Genomic DNA, 19268 nt, shown 5'->3' on the forward strand with positions numbered 1-19268 from the left:
CTTACCTTGTATTTTTGGTAAATAGTAACTAACGCTACTACTTTTTAGACACAACAAGTGATCAAGTACTGATTTTCAGTAACTTCGAGCTATGAAGGTCAAAGGATAAAACACAACACAACTTTATGTTTACTTTGAGCTCTGGTTTTTAATGTTTGGTCACTGTAGGTTATTTTCTTCTTAATACTATCCTGTTAGAGGATTCTAGCCTGAGGTTTGAAATGCTGTGAGATTACAATGTTCTACACACACACTCACGTGCATAAAGACGTTGATCAACTTTCGGCTGTGCAGTCTTTCCATAGACAAAATGTTTTTCATTGTACAATAATACTGACCTTAATCCAAATGAAACTTTGGCTATAAAACCACATGCTCACGGTTAAAAACACCCAAACTGGTGTGGGGTTGTGTTTCCAATGCCTCAAGGTAGGTCAGGCTCCCAAAGTGTAGAGTTGTACTGTGCAGAGGCCTCAGAAAGAGAGAAATACAAGACCACACATCGAAGTAACAAGACCCATTCAAATATACTGTCTAGATCTATGAAGTTATAAAAATGCAACTGAAGAGTTCATCCATCGCGTTACAAGGCCTTTCAACTTTTGCCATCGGCTTCACCAGTGCTGCCCCGTGTTCTGCCACACAGTGTAAGATTATGAATTAGATGGCCTCTTCATCATGTTACTTGTTGCAGAATCACATGGCTGAGGTCACTCCGAGGACTCCATCATTAAATCTGTGCAGTTCTGTGACAAGGAAGAAGAACAAACTGCCACAAAACAGATTCTGGCCCTAATTGACACCACTGGGCTGTCGTATCGCTGAGCCTTCAAGGTCCTCAATGCATGATGATGATGATGAATATTCATTCGGCCAAGTGTGTATGATCAGCGGTCCAGCTGGAGCTGTGTGTGTGTGTGTGTGTGTGTGTGTGTGTGTGTGTGTGTGTGTGTGTGTGTGTGTGTGTGTGTGTGTGTGTGTGTGTGTGTGTATAGTACTATGTGTGTGTGTGCGTGAGACTCTCCAGGCTGCACAGAGCTTCAAAGTGCAGAGACTGACAGACAGACAGATGACGGAGAGAGAGCGAGGACAGACCGAAATCTGTGGGGTGTGTTTGTTTAATATTTGCCTCAGTGTGTGTGTGTGTGTGTGTGTGTGTGTGTGTGTGTGTGTGTGACTGTGCTTTGTGTGGCATGGAGTGGAAACGGGCAGCGGGCCTTCTGAGTGGCACAAGGCACATCGCCAAGTGATTGAAGTGATAAAGGTAGAGGAGGAGGAGAGGAGCCGGGGATGAGAATAGATCCAGTGATGAACGACCAGGGAGAGGCAGCAGACGTAATGAAGTGTGCGAGACTGCTATGTTTCAGCTTTTTTTATTCTCTTTGATACATTTAGCACTTTGATATGTTTGTTGTATATCTGCTCTGTTACATCACAGACGTCCCATTACTGCCGCCGAGAGGAGGCAGAATGATGGAAAGCTGTACTAACCGTGAATTTGCTTTACTTTACGAGGCTGTCGTTGCACAGTTTGGCCATGTGAGGGCACACTTACACTTACTATGCATGCATTGGACTCATTTCCCCAGCTGTCTCTCAGCTCTCCACTCAAATGGTGGAGGGATACTTATCCCAGATTGGGAGCCTTATGAGTGGTGAATTGACATTTAGTTCTTCATATGGGAGGCGGTTTTTGACATGAATACGAAATCACCCATATGCAAAATGGGGTTCTATATTTATTTATGTTTTCAAGCCGAATGATGGACAAAGTGTCCATCTAGCACATTTGCACTATGACAAGATGAGTAAGCCCTGACGTACACTGAGAAACCTGATATTCAGATGGGAAAGGTTAACAGCGTGCAACCCTCCCCACTCACCAGACACAGTGCAGGATTAACACTGTGGGGTGCGTGTGTGTGTGTGTGTGTGTGTGTGTGTGTGTGTGTGTGTGTGTGTGTGTGTGTGTGTGTGTGTGTGTGTGTGTGTGTGTGTGTGTGTGTGTGTGTGTGTGTGTGTGTGTGTGAGAGGGTAGAAGAAGGAGGGTAACAGGTGTTAATCAGAAAGGGAGTCCCGGCTGCAGAGCTAGGGTTCAGCTATGGCGGGGTCCAAGAGGAAAAGGCAATTACATCACCTTTCCTACAATAATGTGCCATGCTGTCAATGTGGTCGGTGTTTATATGTGTGTGTGAAGCTGCGTCTGAAATGCATTTATGGGTTATGCGAGGGAAAGCTGTCAAAGGTGAGATTTGGTAATGGCGGCAAACACAGACATAGTGTACAAATGACACCTGAAAAAGCGGGCCCGTCTGCTACCCAACTATTAAATTAAGGATCCCATTCGTTTTGTGCTCCATTAGTTGCTCCATTTTATTCCACGGTATCAGTAATTGGCCCATGCAGTTCTATCTCCGCTCGCTGTTCCCTGATTAGTGGATCTCCACGTCACAGTCTTTTCCCTTCAACATCTGATAAAAACGGCAGCAACCTCCTTTTCCCTCTGTTTCCTATCAGCTCTTTTCCCGTCTTCATCGTTGGGGCCCACCCTCCCCCCTCAAGTTTAGCTCCACTCTCTCCTCCTCACTAATTTTTTATTTTATTTTGCTGTCTTCTCTGCCTTACCCTTCCTTCCACCCTCCCTCCCTCCCTCCCACCCTTTGACTCCCTTCCTCTTCATGACCTGCTGAACCAGCACACGCGTCCTGTCCGTCAAATTCACAGAACAGGTGCTCCAGCAACAACCTCACTTCCCCCTACTTTTACCCCTCCTCTGCGGCCCGGGGCTACATATACACACACACACACACACACACACACACACACACACACACACACACATACATGTCATGTACACGTGTGGGGAGCACATAAGCAATGGACAAACAGTCCTCAACATGTCCGCCCGGGTTGTTTCGGAGCATGAACGGTTTGAGGTGAATCTCGGGTGATTTCGCTTGGCACCGGTGCTGATACACACTGTAAAGTATATGCTGACGGACACTGACTTACTGACCTGTGACTCTATGCGGTGCCTCTTATACACACACACACACACACACACACACACACACACACACACACACACACACACACACACACACACACACACACACACACACACACACACACACACACACACACACACACACACACACACACACACACTATACTACTACTAAATCACTTTAAGAGGGTGACCCAAAGGTGTCTTGACAGGAGCATATGAGCCTGCAGTCCTGCTGCAGTACATGATTTGATGTGAGTCCAAAACACTCCCAGGCTTTTCTTACTGCCTTGTAATAAACCATCTCGTTATCCAGCGTTCTCTTTTCTATCCATCACGTTACGTGACAGTTCAGCTCCGACCATTAAGGAACTTGCACCGGCTTCAACGTACAGTTGCGTGCAAACAAAACGCCACAAGTACTCATTGTTCCAGAATCTGTGCCTTCGATCGATCAGTTGGCAGATATCAGGAGGGGTGAATGGCTATAAGGGAGGGGGGGGGGGGGGGCGAGTGGTAGGCCACGATGGGGGAGGGGTGGGGTTTGACAGTCGCTCACAGTTGGCACCAAGCGTCCAGGATGCTTTGGGGCGGACGGGGAGAGGGGCAGAGAGAGAGAGAGAGCGAGGCAGAGGTAGAGAGGGTGAGTTTATATCGCGAGGGCAACGAAGGAACTACTGATCCTCTTCCTCCTTGCGTTGCACCTTTAGGAAGAAGCTGAGAATCTGAGAAGTGTGCAGAAACGGGGGGGGGGGAGAAAAAAAAAAAGGATATGAAAAGAACATAAAAGAAAGAAATCGTCATTAAACGCACTACGAAGTTCTCTTTTCCCCCTCTCGTCCTCCATCTCGCACCTCTCTCAATTTAATCTTAAATCCACTCCAACTTCCCCCGAGGGACTCCACTCTCTCTTCCTGTAAGTATTCTCTTTCATTCGCTTGCTTTTATTCTCTCTGTGTTTTCAGTGCCTCCTTGTGCCTCAGTGCCCTACTGTGGAACTGTGTCTGTGCCAGACGTGAAATCTCAATCACTTGATATCTGCTTGATTGCATTAATGAGTGAGTGGCCTTGTTTTGGACTCCTTATGCCATAAATAAGGGAAGTGTGTGTATTTATCACATTGGGAATAAAGGGAACACGGAGGTGATTTAATATGCATAACGTCAGCTTTTCCAATGCGTGTATGTGTGTGTGTGTGTGTGTGTTTGTTCATTCCCTTCAAACAGGCTCCCCGTGGGTCTTCCTGTGGCCGGCCAGTTCAAATCAATACTGTTAATAGGTTGTGTGTGTGCACTAATGAAGCTTATGTAGATTTGCAGCTCCCTCTGTTCGAGAGTCAACTTGTCTTCTGTTACTGCCTGACACTTTTTTGATGCGGCTGTCACTTTACAAATGTGCACTGCAGCGCCGTAGGTGTTGGAAGTTCATGTTTGTCTGTCACAATCAGTGTCCTCTAGTGTTGGCGTCTCGAGTATCTGGAGGGGTTTCTGCCGCCGTCAGTCACTGACAGGCCCCTGAATCTCCTTCCCTTCTTCTGGCTCCTTGCTCCGACTCAGTAAAAGCCTCCCGGTCTGTTTAATTCTTTGTGTCGTTAGCTCTGTCTCTGTGGGTGGGCCTCTGTGACTGGCTGTGTGATTATGACAGCCGGTCTGTAGGGAGGCCTGTTGTTGCCAGAGCTGCTGGCCATTCGGTCGAGTCTGGCTGTGGGTCTGAGTAGCCACATCTATTTCCTCCCAATCTATCTCCTCTGTGCTTTGGGTGCCTCTATCAATATTGGTTTGTGTCTATCAGTTGATTAACAAGCATCTATCTCTCTCTCTCCCTCCCCCCCCTTTGCTCCTTCTGCAGTCCCAGCAGTGAGGGACAGACAGAGAGAGGTCCATTCCTCCTGGTGGACTGACACCAGGAATTTCCTCTTTCTCTCTGCTCCGCTTCCTGTACGCCCCGACCAACAGCCTCACCCCACCATGACACTGCTGGCCTCTGAGAGGTCGCTTCTCATCCGGAACAAGTTCCGCTCAGGTGAGGACGCCGGAGGCATCGACTCGCGCCAATTAAAGGAGAAAAGGACTCATTTCCCCCCCCCAACAATGGTGGCTTTACATCTCCGACACAATTGGCAATATTACCATCGATTTGTCAAGGTGAAGTGTTCGGGCAAGGTTATTGGCTGGTCAATCACATTGTCCAACGTGTGATCGAGTGAAGGTATTGATCATGAAGCATGGATTTAGTGATTGCTACCCACAGATATCGGTGTGAAGACAGCTAACCCCGAAGATAAAGATCTCAGCACGTTACCGTGTGACACTTTCACCAAGGCATGACTTTGTTAGTCAAACAGAGGAGCTTCCCAGGAAAGATCTTTTTATTAAAAAAGATGGTTTCATATCTCTAAAGCATTAAATATTCATGTTTAAATGAGTTATAACCTAAATGGCCCAGAGCTATTACGTTCCAATATTTTACAAAGAAAAGTTGAACTGCTTTTTCAGGGTTGACTGTCTGTCTGCCTGCTAAAACAGACAGGCTCAATTGTCCTTAGATTTTGATGAAGATGTAATAATGTCGGCAAATTTGTAAAGACGTCGTGGTGGACATAAACTTTTTTATTTGTGCAAATCACAGGGTGTGACAGAGATCTCAGGACCTCATTTCACAGACAAACTGACATTTTTTAAAGCAAATTTAGTGACATATCTCATCAAAGTCCAATTTGATTAGAGATAATATAGTTTCACATTGTGGCCCATGGCTGAAAAGCATCATAGATAAATGAGAGATTATTAAGAGTCAAATGAAGGAAGCTGTTTGACCAATTGAAATTCAAACAACAGTAAAACACACATGTCACTGTTGCAGTCATCAGTTTAATCTGAGTGGGGGGTGAAGGGAGCATTGAAATGTTCTACTTAAAAACAACTACAACATAGTTTACATTTTGTAGAAGTACACAAGTGTATAGGTTTAAAGAAACCTTTACAAATGTGTTTAATGGCACCGTCAATGGGCATTTCACTCAACTCACCGGTACAGTTTAGTTTGTGAACACATACAAATATGAAGAACAAATTTCCTTTTTTAAAAGAATCAACTTATTGGCTGTGAAAATGCAAATGACAAGGTGTACTCAGTCAATGGTATTTAAGCATGAGTAGCATACATGTGCACACTCAATAAGTACGTACATGTAGAAAATGAGTACACAAAACACAACTTAAATAGAATAATGTGCCTTTTGTGATTTTTTTTTTCTTTTAACTTCCATCATTGGTTATAAGGCACCATGTTGTATTAATACAAGTTAATGGTGTGAATTCAGCTCTCAGGAGGCGCCCAGCACTGTGTGACAGTATGAAACAGCCTTCCCGTGGCTGCGTGTCGCTGCTTGGTTTCCCTACAAGTTGTAGCGGCTGCCGGTGAGTTCCCAGGCAGCTGTCGTAAACGGCTGGCTAAATAGAAAGGCAAGAAAATGACACAGAGACAGTCCCCTAGGTGGAGGCACACCTGCTGGAAAACGTGATTGTTCAGGCAGCTGCTCTGTTTCAAATCATGTATGTGCATTGTTGAGCCAAAGGAATATTTCTGTCTGCCAGTCCATCAAACTGTGGGGCGTTTTCTGTCTACCAGAGATGACGTGCTCTTTTGCTGTGTCACATGAGTTCATGAGTGACATGTTCAAGTGTTGCGTTTGACTTCACTCATGGTGATATTGACATAAAAGTGTCTTTTAGGTTTGTGATCTCTGAAAACTGAACGGCTGATTTAGGTGCACGTGTCGTTCGAGCAGGTTCAAAGAAATTCGAGAGACTGTATATGTTTGATATACTAAATAAAAAGACATGTTTTAGTTGAAAGCTTTTGAATTATGACTGAACAGCAACTCCAGGGCTTTGCTTGAAGCCTCACAATATGTTTATTGGATAATAAAACGGAATGTTGGCGTGACAAACACGGCTCTGCTTTGTGGCGAGAAACACAGAACACAACTTGTAAATCTGCCTTAAATCCTCAATTCTATGATGTTCAACTTTTGTTTTGAGTTGAGAGAGAGAGAGGCAGCGGTGCAGGAAGAGTATAGTTAGCAGCACAAATGAATATGACGTGAGGCAGAAGGGGACCTGAGAGGCTTGTGGAGAGAGCGGGACAGCTGAAGAGGGGGAAGGGGCAAACAGAAATAGACATACTGAGAGATAAATAGTTACTGCCCTCAACTCCGCATCCAGCTCTCCCCCCCTTCTCCTCCCCCTCCACTCCCCCTCCCCCTACCAGGTCTCTCAGGTCACGGTGCACGCCGAAATGTATCATGGGAGGAAACACTCGGTTGTACACGGCCCGGCCCTGCTTCACCTGTTTCTGTGCCGGCTGAATTCAAGTGTGTATGTGCATACGCTCGGTGTGTGGACGTGTGGAGACATTCAAGGAGACACACAATCTCCCGGCACCGCAAAGTCATGGGGTAACACAAGCTTCGAGGCTGTATCGTTTAGCCGGGAACGAGGTGTGTGGCATCGCTTAACTCTTACCTCGCGACGTCGGCCCGATTCCTGCCTCCACGCATTAATTTCACTCCGGTGCGATCAGACTCATTTGCGTTTACGTCAGTGCAATATTTCACCGTTTATTTATTAACGTGGCTCAACCTCTGTCTGTGTCTTTCAGTCCTGCAGCTGAGGATTCAGAACAGAAGGCTGAGTGAAATCAATGCAGATTCAGGTTAGTCCACGTGTATCGTTAAACACAGTGATGGACCCATCGACGCCATGACTGCAGGTTGCATTTCATGTCAATGATGTCAAAGTCGCCTCACTTCACTGGTGCACTGATTGCTTCTCCTTTGTGCAGTTTTTACATGATTGACCAGCATTTTTTTTTTTTTTGGTTCACTTCTGTAAAAATAGAGAAAATTCGCATTTGATTGTCAACACATTTGCTCCAAACCTGTTGATTGTGGTTGTAGGGTAATATTGGGAATGCGAACCATATCAGATTGTGCATTTTATTGAATAATTTCAATGCTAACGAAGTTGTATCCCAAGAGGATGGCTTTGCTAAATAAATAGGCTCTGCATTAAAATTAATAACTGAGCGCATAGCTGCACATTCAGCAGTTCTGTGGACTGTCGGTGTATATGTGATGTCATGTGTTATTAACTCAACCATATTGAATAAGTTGTCTTGCAGATGATGAAGTTTATGAATTATTGCTTATTTTAACACAATTTAACACCATAGGCTCAATAATGCTTACATGAAGGCAACATGAAGGTGTGTGTGTGTGTGCGTGTGCGTGTGTGTGTGTGTGTGTGCGTGTGTGCGTGCGTGCGTGCGTGCATGAAGGTGCAACACAGGAGATTGTATTTAACTGTCACTAAAGAATCATCTTTACAATTGTTTTTTAGATGTTCCTTTACCTTGCGATATCTAAAGTGTAGAAATCCAAAGCCTATGCTGCAGTCAAGCAGGCAGTGCTCCTCCGCCTCACTTTTCTGCTGGTTGACTGACACTGAAGTCGGTTTCACAAGAGGCAGAGCACGGTTTGATGCCTGCCAACACAATAGATGCTCGACTCTAACTAGAAAGGATGCGGTGAAAGCAGAGAGGGCTCTTGCTGATGCACTCTTTCTCCAGACTTTACTGTCTACTGGGCCATGATTCCCTGAAACCCACTGAGAAAGAACTTTTTTTTTTTTCAACCACTTTCTACATGATGCATGATCATTTCGTCTGATCCACAGGGTTGAAATCCACCTGCCTCCCTCAAAAAGCAGAGAAAGACCAGAGTGAAACTCAGGTGAGTGAAAACATCACATGAGTAAGCTCAACAGTTAAACTTATTGGGGCACTCAAATGTAATAAAAACGAAGGCTGCCCCTGATGTCTCTCTTTAATATTTAAACCACTAAGTGGAACTACATATTCAAATTGTTCAGATGGTGTTTGTATTTTTGTTTGGTTTTAGATAAGCTAGTTGTTTTTTGTCAGGGTGCATATGACATCCTGATTTCCCCTCCTTTACGTCGTCCTCTTCATCAGCTGATTCTCCAGTGCAGTTATTGAGCTATTTACCAAGCAGCTTCACACAACAATAACCATACTATTTTGACACTGTCAGGTGTCACATAATATTTCAGTATTATAGTGAAACCATATACTTGTATAAACATCCTCAAAGCGAAACAAAATCGCTATAATAAATCTAGTGCTCCATTTCCTGATCAGATTACTGTCAGGTTTACGTGGAGTTTCTTTTTCACTGTGTAATGATGGGCTGCAATTTTACACAACTGATGTCCCTTGGAGGTAATAACAATTGGGGGATTGTGTGTGTGTGTGTGTGTGTGCATTGCATAACATAGATTTTGAGAATCATTTTCACCTGGATGAGTCCATTTTAGTATTTTCAATAAATAATTTTTGCTAAATGCAGTCTGTTGTAATTTGTAATTAAATGGGATGCACCAAATCCGAAATTTGTTTACATAGATGTGTTTCCAAGTTCACGAGATTTACATTAAATCGGATAAAAAATTTTTGGAAAAGAACTCAGGTTGTATTTCATTGAGCTACAGTGACACTTGAGTTTTTTGGTTTTCTTTCTCTCTGTCTTTCTGGATGTACTGTATTCTTATCTTTGGGCTGTGGGTGTTGGTTTGACCTGCTGTTTCCTGATGCAGCGTTTAACTAAGGATGGTGCCACTCAGAAGTTGCCCCCTGCTGGTCTGAACACTGAAACTGCACAAGGTGATAGCATGCCGACAATAATGTTGCTGTCTCCTTCTTGCCTTCACCCTGTATGAACCCATCATAGTGCATTGTAACATATCCCCCCTTCAATCTATCTCTGTCTCTCTCTCTCTGTCAAATCATAAGTACGCTGCTCTCTGCTCTCTGTTGTACTGTAACTGTGTGAGGAAATGAAGTGTGTAAATTTTGCAAAAGGCTGTGTTTCACCAGCTGCCAGTTAAACAGAAATGTGACCTTGTTACACAATAGGCATCGCAGACAGCCGGCAAACATATCAGTGATTGACAGCACATGATAAACCTACGAATCCAGAGATCAGAGTCATCTCTCTCTCTCTCTCTCTCTCTCTCTCTCTCTCTCGCTCTCTCGCTCTCTCTCTCTCTCTCTCTCTCTCTCTCCATTCCACCTATGATTTTCTATACCTTTAAGCCATTTCCTTAATTTGGACGTGCTATTATCGTACAATCACGTTTATTAAAATGTCTGATTTCCTTAATGGCCGTTTCCTGCCATTTCAGAAGTGTTGTGTGATTGTGCGTGTTTATATTAATGGGAACACAACTCCCCATGGGCAGGACTGTGTACTGGTTTTTGATGCCTCTGCTGGTTTGAGTTGGGATTGATCGCCTGCGGCAAAAACTGTTGTTCACACTCACATCACATATGTTCTGGAATCCTGTTGCTTCTCTCTCTCTCTCTCTCTCTCTCTCTCTCTGTCTCTCTCTCTCTCTCTGTCATTCTCCCATCTGTCGCCTCGTCTTTCACTTGATCTGAGCCGTCCTCTCGCTCCGTCTCTCACCCATAGAGAGGACTACGAGCGGGGCGCAGAGGCAGAAGAGGGCCCACCAGGCGCCGGACCTCGCTGAGAGGATCCAGCATCCGCCTGGACCTTCGGAGCAAACGCACAAGCACACGTTGCCCCTGGAGAACCGTGAGTCAACATGGCTCTGCATGCATCAGCACACACAGATGCAGTCACACGTTGGTTTTTTTGTTTGTTTTTTTTTTTTTTTAATCTTCTGGCACGGTCTTCTTTGGTCATCACTTGACCTTACCTCCTTTCACTTTTCATTTCTTCAGGTCCTGTCTCCTTCCCTTTGCCTGCTGATGTCTTCGAAGATGACATCCCCTCTTCCTCCTCCTCCTCCTCCTCACCCACCGAGCAGTGTGTTGCTTACCAATCGCCCCCCTTTCCCTCACTGCCTGGGCTCTTGGGTGACAAATTACTGAGTGACTGTTCCACTATGGGCCCACCTCTGAACCACAGTCCAAGTCATGCTCAGGTGAGAAAATGGCACAGACAATAAAACATTGATTTTAAATTCAAATGGATAAAGTTATGGGAAACATCACACATAACTGCTAATCTTAAAACTGCTAATAAACATATTAAAGATTAACCACTGGATGTTGTAGTAGCTGCATATGTAATTTCTGATCGTCTCATATTTGTACTTCCAGTCTGGTTTGGTTTTGCTCCCGGCAACTGAGGGCATCAGACAACCAATGAGCGTAACGGCGGGTGAATCGAACTCAGCGGTGACATCTGGGAGAGCAAATGGGATGTACGTGGCCTCTCAGACCACAGCCCAGCTGCCAAAGGTAAAGTAGGGTTAATGCAAAATCTTCCTCTCACATAAAAGTCCTGCTTTCAAGGTGGCTTTTTTTTTTTTTTTTGCTTCTTTAAATTTCATGAGGTTCTTTTATATTTTCCTACTAAATGCATTATTTAAATACGTCAGGAAATAAATGAGGTAGTATCAAATTTCCCCCCAGAGCATCAGCATGTCTATTTGCCTGATGTAGCTGTATTCGGAGCAGGTATGCAGTGGAGCATAAGAGATAAAAGAGCAATGTAGAGGTCTTTAACCTAACAGGATCGCCACTCCTCTGTTTTTCAAAAACAATGCTTGGCTCTAAGCTGCTCCGCATTCATTACTGTCAATTTGCTCTTGTGGGGGAGTGTGGAAATTGCCCTGCAGGTTAACGCATTCCCGCACTGGCAATGTGGTCATATGTCAGAAACCAGCACAGGCTGTCATCTGAAGATTTGTCAGGCATTTATATGTTTTGTGTAATAGTTTGACCTTGACATGTGGAAAATTCTGTCGACCAATGCGAAAAGACTTGACATTTCCTCTGCATGCCGTTCTTGAAATCTCTCTCTTGAACCACGACACGGGAACAATTTGACGAAGTGTGGACGCCACGTGTGTCTTTACAGACAGCTCTGCCTCCTAGTCCAGTCGGCTCCTCATCTCTGCCCCCCTCCCTCAACACTACTCCGTCTCCCCGCCCACGGAAACCGAGGGACACCAAACCCAAAATGAGGAAGCTCAAGTATCATCAATACATTCCTCCAGACCAGAGAACCGGGTCTGGAAATGAAGGTACCACGAAGGAAAAATTCATTTCTCTACATTCTTCTAATAATTTCATTGAATGGCGCTTGACTTTATATCCATTTGTCCATTTTGAGGAGGAGCCAAACAGAAGAGCCCGACCTCAACCCAGTCAGATCCAGCCTATTCCCAACTCCTGAAACAGCAGCAGGTCATCCTACAGCTTCAAATCCTCCAGAGCCAGCAACAACAGCAGCAACAACAGCAGCAGCAACAACAGCAACAACAGCAACGTCTACAACCACAGCAACAGCTTACTGTTGTACCCAGGTAGACTAACAAAGCCCTTTGTCACAGTTACAGAACTGGCTGGGGTTTACTTGGCCCTGGTCCGGGGTTCCTGGGGACCTGGTGGGGATCTTCATTAAAGATCTTCTCTAACTAGTCATTGTCTTGTTCGCTTGTAACTTGAGCCACCGATGTACAACACATGAAACTGCACAAGTAACTTATGCATCTTCACAATCACAGTTAACTTTACAACGTGCAAATTCACAAATAAATTGCCACTATTGCCCAAAATTAATTTTGCATGATGTAGAATTCCTTAACACGTGACTAGATTTGGGGATTTGAGAATGTGGTGAGGGCCGTAGTCTGCCAGGCCCCCAGGCCAGCTTTCGCTTGTACCTCGAGTGAAGTAAACAGATACAGTATCAATACAGTGTGGAAATTAGACCTCGTATGATGCGCCTGAGTAGTGCTTCTGTCCTTTCTTCAGCAGAGCTCACAGTGATCTTGTAAAGTCGCCTGGAGCCATGCCACTCAATTTACAACCTGTTCCTGCCACAACAAACCACACTCCGATGGATCCAAACTCTGCAGCCAAGCCTGAGCCTCTCCCTGCAAATCTTGTTGACTTAACAGTAAGTAAACCTTATCTGTCAGAGGAAAGAGGGTTCTTATATTGCAGAACTGGCGAAAAAAAATAAATGGCGTGAAACTTACTATGATGTCTCTTGCATTCCCCTTTTCCCAGGTGTCAGAGTTGCGGCAGCAGCTGCGCAATCGAGGCCTCCCCGTCTCTGGCACCAAACCGGCCCTGTTGCAGCGTCTTCGTCCTTTTCAGATTCCTCAGGCCTGCATCACCCCTGCCCCCCTCTGTCAGCTGGCTACTGGCCTGGAGCCCCTCGCCCCCTGTCTGCAGCTGCCATCTACCCAGAGCCCAGGCTCAAGCTCCGCCTCTGGACTAGACTCGCCGAGCAGCAGCCCAAACCAGCAACTTTACATCCAAGATGAAGGAATTCCTAATGGGATTCTCAGCGACGCTCCAAGTAGACTTCTGAACACGATCCCAAGCAGTTTCACAGCACCAGTCAGCCTGGCAGGTGAACAGTGTAGTCTTACGAACGCCGTCTTCCTGGCTCCCGCCGGCACCGCCTCAGGAACTCCAAGTCCCGGTCTCCCCATGTCGTCCTCCTCGCCCCTGCAGTGTGGGACTCCTTGGAGATCTGAGAGTGAGCAGCAGCATCAACAGCAGCAAGAGCTGAGCTTGGAGCTGGAGATGAGGGAAAGAATAAGGAGCAGACCCAGAGACCGCTCTGCCACGCACACTGGCAATGAGGTAACTAAAGGCAGACAGACTGAAACCTTTGGTCTGAGAGTGTTTGAAAACTCAATTTCAAGATTTATGTAATTAGCTTAGTTAAAGTTTTATTTTATTTAAATTTTTTTTAAATCAAACTATCAATCACCAGTCTTGTGGAGGATCCCTTCATCCATTCCTGCAACAGGATCCGGGATGCTCTAAAGGGAAGCCGGAAACAGATACACAGACAGAGGTGTTGTTTACGCAGGTAAACATAAATAAATGAACACGTCTTGGACAAATGTATATAAATGATTTCCACCCCCCCCCCCCAGAGGCAAACAATAAAATTAATCTTTTGTAATCAGGTGTTTTGCTGCCAGCCCTGTGATGTGATCGGCCAAGACTTTGAGCTGCCAGTGCAAATTACAGCAAGTCCTGGCCAGGCCTTACCCGGTGTTCGCAGTTTGGAGGAAGAACTGCAGGAGGCCATCCAGAAAGCCCAGGTTAGAGACTGTCGAGAGGAAAACTGTTCAAGCTAATATATTTTGCACAGTGAAAAAAAATCAATTTGTACCCTTCTTGGGCCACAGATGGATCCTCGACAGTCCATTGATGATATTCTCGATGAGCCCATCTCTTGTGCCGGTCAGTCTCTCACAATTAATAAAAAGTTAAAAGGCACTCATATTTCATCCAGATGCTAATCCCTTTACTGCTTCTCTTCCAGGCCTGGCCAATGCCTCTGATCATAAATCCCCGGCCCACTCAACCTCTGACCCCTCTCCTCCTCCATCCCCACCACCTCAAATTGATCCGCCCCAGGTGTCCATGCAGCACAACAAAGACGACAACTTCTTACCCTCACCCCTATGCTCCTCTCTTTTGCTGGAGCTCCCTCCGTCCCCTGCCGTCACAAACCCCAATCAGGTGGCTCCCGCTCCTCTGCCACCTCCCTCCATTTGCACATCCCCCCTGCCATCGGCGAGGAAGTCACGGAAACGACGGGCTCCGACGCCGTTCGATGCCGCCGACTGGCTTGAAACACTGACATCTGGCCTCCGCCCTCTCACCCCACCGACGGCTCCCTTTGTTGAGTCCGACTTCAGTCTGGATTCAGATCTGAACGTCAATCGAGTGCTGGATCTCATGATTGAGCAGTGGTGAAGACTTGTGAGGAGTGAGCGTACTTCTTATTGTAACCTGTTTGTGTGCACAGTCGGTAAATTTTCGTTGATGTTCATGAATGGGGAAAACTGTCTGCATCCCATAGAGGACACAAGATAGTGAATCCTCCGTCCATCCATCTGTCACTGACAGGCTGTCAGAGTCACTGGCTCCACGCAATGTCGAGAGCTGGGATTCATTGCAGCGATCAGATCAAACATAGCTTTGACGGGACGATGTGAGCATGAGCACATGCACACACACGTGCACTCTATGCACACAGATACAGTGCAGAGTTGTTGTTTAAAAGCACTTGGGCCGAGCCAGAAACGGCAAACAAGCGACACAACGGCGGGCTGACACACTCCGCAGCACAGTGTTTGCAGTGCAAAACAAAAGAAAACCTGGTGGCGTATTAATTTAAACATGTTCCCTGGCTGCGCTGGGAGAACCTTGTTTCTGACTTATCTCCAGAAACCCGTCGTCGTCGTTGGGTTGAGTGTGGCCCCTGGTGTTGACTCAGTCATTGAGTCCCGGCCATTCATAAAGCTCATTCAGAGTGTGCAAAAGCCAGACAGCGCACAGCTTGTGTGTGGCTCCGGAGAAAGCTGGCAGAAGCCACACACAAGAAGTGTGTGTGTGTGTGTGTGTGTGTGTCCTCTTGTGCGAATGCATAGTTCTGGGTAAATGTCTGTTAAGAAGGAGTGTTTTCCCTGTGACGGCACACACAGGGCTACATTTGTTTGTGTGTGTCAACAAAACAAATGCTTCCATGTATATTTTACCAGCAATAATGCTTAATGCACTTGTTCATTGTTCAAATTAAGTGTTTGCCTCGTATGTGTCTGTGTGTGTGTTTGGGTTGTATAAGTGATCTGTGCGAGGATACATATGAAAAGATGCAGGAAAAAAAAGGGCGTCGGATTCCCGTGTCCACGGTTTTTAATTTCAGCCTCCCTGCCAACGGACAGCCACTCCTGCTGTAGTTATCCAGTGTAATCGTCAGAACAACCACATTACCTTTTTTTCCAAGTCACCATTCTCCAAGAGAACAATCAGGCAACCACCCCAAAAATAGTACAGTACAAATGCACCAATCAGGCTGAGTGAGAGTTTCCTCATTGCTTTGCGAAAACAGGTGGTCATTTTGTTCCCTGATTAACCCCCAACAGTGTCTGGCTCCGAGCATCCAAGCTCCTCGCAAAGCCAGATTTAGCACAATTTATAAGTCAACACCATGCTAAGGCCACACCTGTTCAGTTGTTGTACATTTTATTCCACACATGTATGGGCACTATGCTGATGACAAAGTAATGCACAAAAAGGTGCCGTGCAGAAGAACCCCAAAACACATATTTGAAGCACGAAACGTGTTCATCTGGTAAACTGGTCACAGACAGTACCAGTGTGCGATGGTGACAGTTATCTTTATTTATATATATTACCTATAAATGGGGACATTTTTTTCCAGTGAATTATGTCTCAATATCTATAAGTCACTTAATATAATAACATTATTGTATTAAAGAAAATTACAGAAGTTCGCTGCTGTTCCTCTCTGCTGGACCAGATAAATGTAATCCAGTTAGAATAAACCATCTACATAAAATTACACTTTGCCCTTAATTGGCTGCATATCCCATCAGTTATTTTGGAGAGTTGGGATTGGCTCATTAATTTTTTATGTTTTTTTTTTTTTCTTCCCTGTACTTTAACTCCATTCAAACATTTGTCTCCTCTCACTATTGTATGAAAATCAAAGTGAAGCAAAAGTGCAATAAGATTGTGTGAAGGGCACAGAAACTTCTCAGTTCTGAGGTCATATTATGTTCGTGTTGTGTTGTTTCCATGCAGACGTTGATGCCTGCCTGGTACTTGTCCTGATTATGAATCGACATTGGCCTCGGTGAATTATTGGAGTGAGATTACCTGTGCATCGGCAAGCCTTCAGCACAATACCACAGCCTGGTGTTGAGGCAATCCTTGAACAGCTTTCGCTACAGAGACCATAAAAAAAAAAATGCAGCTAAATGTGGATGGATGGCTATGATAATCATGGCGATCAATAAACATTGCCTGCTGCAAGAGAAAAAAAAAAAAAAGGAAATTGATAGGCAGGAGAGTAAGATGCTACCTCCTGTGACTTCCACTGCTTTAGGGCTGACACCGGTGTTTTCCTTGTTTTTTATTTGATTTCCGAACACGGGTTCAGAGTTTCCCGAGACACCCTGGAGACAGTTTTCACTGGTTCGATTAAACCAAGTTTAAGAGTTTCTCTCTTCGACGCTGTTTGAAACATCCGGTGAAACGTCAGGTGTGTTTTACGTGACTCTGATGCAGTTGGCTACTTGCTGCTATACATTTTGAAAATATGCAAAGAAATAACATTGTGTTTGCTTTTATTTATTGTATAACTTATTCACGACAGAGAGACAGCAACCCCTGTCGAAAATGTAATGAAAAGCATTAAAAAAATAAATAAAATTAAAGTCTTAATAGATTTCCTATATGCTCTCTCCTTGTTTCATTTGTGAGGCGTCACAGTGAATGGATTAACAAAACGAATCAAAAGTTTTTCATTGATTTACATTTTTCATAAAAACATGTCTCCTGCAGTAAGACAAATATAGTTGTTTACACATATGCTTCTTAAATATCCAAAAACCAATATTAACACCTGGATGGTTTGATAGTTAATCTCCGAATAATTAAACGCACATGTTTTAATTCTGGTAACAGTTACTTGAATATACACATTTGATGCCACACACAATGAATAAATTATTATTACGACATTATGAACGAACGGTTTCATCATTTTAAACAATAATATATATCGTTTCCGGCCGTTGAGACCAGTTAGAGGAAGCGTTTGGATGCAGAAAACACGGAATGGAACAGTCCAACCGTTTCAAACTGATGGTACATTCCACGTCAGTGCACGACAGGAAAGGAAGAATCATCCGCTTTGTTTTGCATTTGTTTGAGTAAGTTATGACTTTCGTTCGTTTATTTTTTAAACAATAACTGCTGTGTTTGGGGTTCATTGGAATCTGTGGACTTGAGTCCAATTCGTTTTTTTTTAACGGCGGTGTCCTGTTTGGAGCCTGAAACTGTTTAACGTCTTGTTTAACAATGTTTTTAAACAAGTCAGTTAACGACATAAAGACAGAAATAAAGAAGGTGTGAGGCGGTGGATGTCAGTAGCTTTCTAAAAATATGTGCCTTTTGTTTTGCTGTCCCGGGGTCAAGACTTAAATTACATTTACAAGAACTTGTGCAGATATGCATTATATATATTTTTTATTTTTAAATCTTGTGGTCTGATCCAATTACAGTTCTTAAGTTGTCAAAAATAGTTTGTAGATTTTTATTTAAAAAAAAATCAGAAACAGTTCTCATTGCATTGTTTATTTAAAATAAGCCTTTTAAAAACTAAGGAGTGAGATAGAAAGGTATTCATATTATGAAGCTTAAATTTAATTTAAAGCTGGAGCTTTTAACTCTTTCTGCAGGAACGTTTCGTGAATTATTTATGCTTCAGAGTTCATCTGATATATTTAAAAGTGCTCTTTTAGATAGATTTGGGGGTTTGCACGGTGGAGCAGTGAGTAGTGCTCTGGCCTCACAGCCAGGAGGTTTAAATACCAGCCGGGCTGTTCTTTGTGGAGTGTGCATGTTCCCCCTGTGTATCGCTGCTCCAGTTTCCTCCCAAGGTCCAAAAACATGCCTGTGAAATTAATTGCTGTGCTTGTTTGTCCTGTGATGGACTGGTGAACACAACATAAGCACGAGATAAGCCATATAGAAAATGGGTGGATAATATAAGTCAACTTTATCAAAATAAACTAAAGTTGAGCTGAACTACGTATGTTATCCATCCTTTTTGTGTCTCATTTTTGTAGGAGGCCACATTGATTCAGCTGTGAGGATCTTTTCCTACTTTGTTTTAGAAGAGAGACAACGCGGCCCTCATGTCTTGGCCTCCACTGAAAGCATCACAACGAGGAGCTTCTGCTAGATTTCACTCAGCACACGTGATGAACCACATCTCTAGTTTTTGTTTCTCTGCGTGTTTGTTAGTGCTTCCAAACTCAGTTCAAATGTAAATATAGCTATTTTTTGCTTCAGCAGATAGAGCAGGATCCAGTTCTGGGGTGTACGCTCCACTTTGTTGTCAATTACGTTCCTAATAACCCCAACATACAATATAAATGCGTAAAACAGAGCTGCTTGTGTTGGAAAATTAAATCAAGCTCCGTAGAGTACCGTGTTTGCTTTTTTTTTTTTTTATAGCACTAGACTTCTCCAGTGAATTGCAATATGCATATAAATGGTTTTTATGGTGAAAGGAGCTTGGGGGTGGGGAGTGGAATGGTTAATTCATATCATCGTCATCATCATCTTTTTTTATTTT

At 44.3% G+C, this 19268-nt stretch overlaps 1 protein-coding gene across 3 annotated transcripts; it reads left to right on the plus strand.

Annotated features, from left to right (window-relative positions):
- Positions 1–3624: 3624 nt before the first annotated feature.
- LOC308133360 (uncharacterized protein) lies at positions 3625–17358 on the plus strand. Of its 3 annotated transcripts, none has more exons than XM_080500695.1 (16): positions 3625–3923; positions 4856–5029; positions 7670–7723; positions 8746–8801; positions 9685–9751; positions 10560–10685; positions 10835–11037; positions 11216–11356; positions 11979–12144; positions 12234–12426; positions 12878–13022; positions 13136–13720; positions 13854–13952; positions 14053–14190; positions 14278–14332; positions 14415–17358. In XM_080500695.1, the coding sequence occupies exons 2-16, from the start codon at positions 4975–4977 to the stop codon at positions 14849–14851; spliced, it is 2520 nt and encodes an 839-aa protein (XP_080356821.1). In that variant the 5' UTR covers positions 3625–3923; positions 4856–4974; the 3' UTR covers positions 14852–17358. The 3 variants fall into 3 exon arrangements, with proteins under 3 accessions (XP_080356821.1, XP_080356822.1, XP_080356823.1); XM_080500696.1 differs by having other exon boundaries at positions 12881–13022; XM_080500697.1 differs by having other exon boundaries at positions 12237–12426.
- Positions 17359–19268: the final 1910 nt, after the last annotated feature.

Source organism: Blennius ocellaris (assembly GCF_963422515.1).
Source record: "Blennius ocellaris genome assembly, chromosome: 8".
Taxonomy (NCBI): Eukaryota; Metazoa; Chordata; class Actinopteri; order Blenniiformes; family Blenniidae; genus Blennius; species Blennius ocellaris.

Coding starts and splice junctions, on each gene's coding strand:
- LOC308133360 (XM_080500695.1), top strand. CDS start 4,975: ATGACACTGCTGGCCTCTGAGAGGTCGCTTCTCATCCGGAACAAGTTC. Junction 9,752..10,559: donor GAACACTGAAACTGCACAAG/GTGATAGCATGC, acceptor TCTCACCCATAG/AGAGGACTACGAGCGGGGCG. Junction 12,427..12,877: donor CAGCTTACTGTTGTACCCAG/GTAGACTAACAA, acceptor TCCTTTCTTCAG/CAGAGCTCACAGTGATCTTG.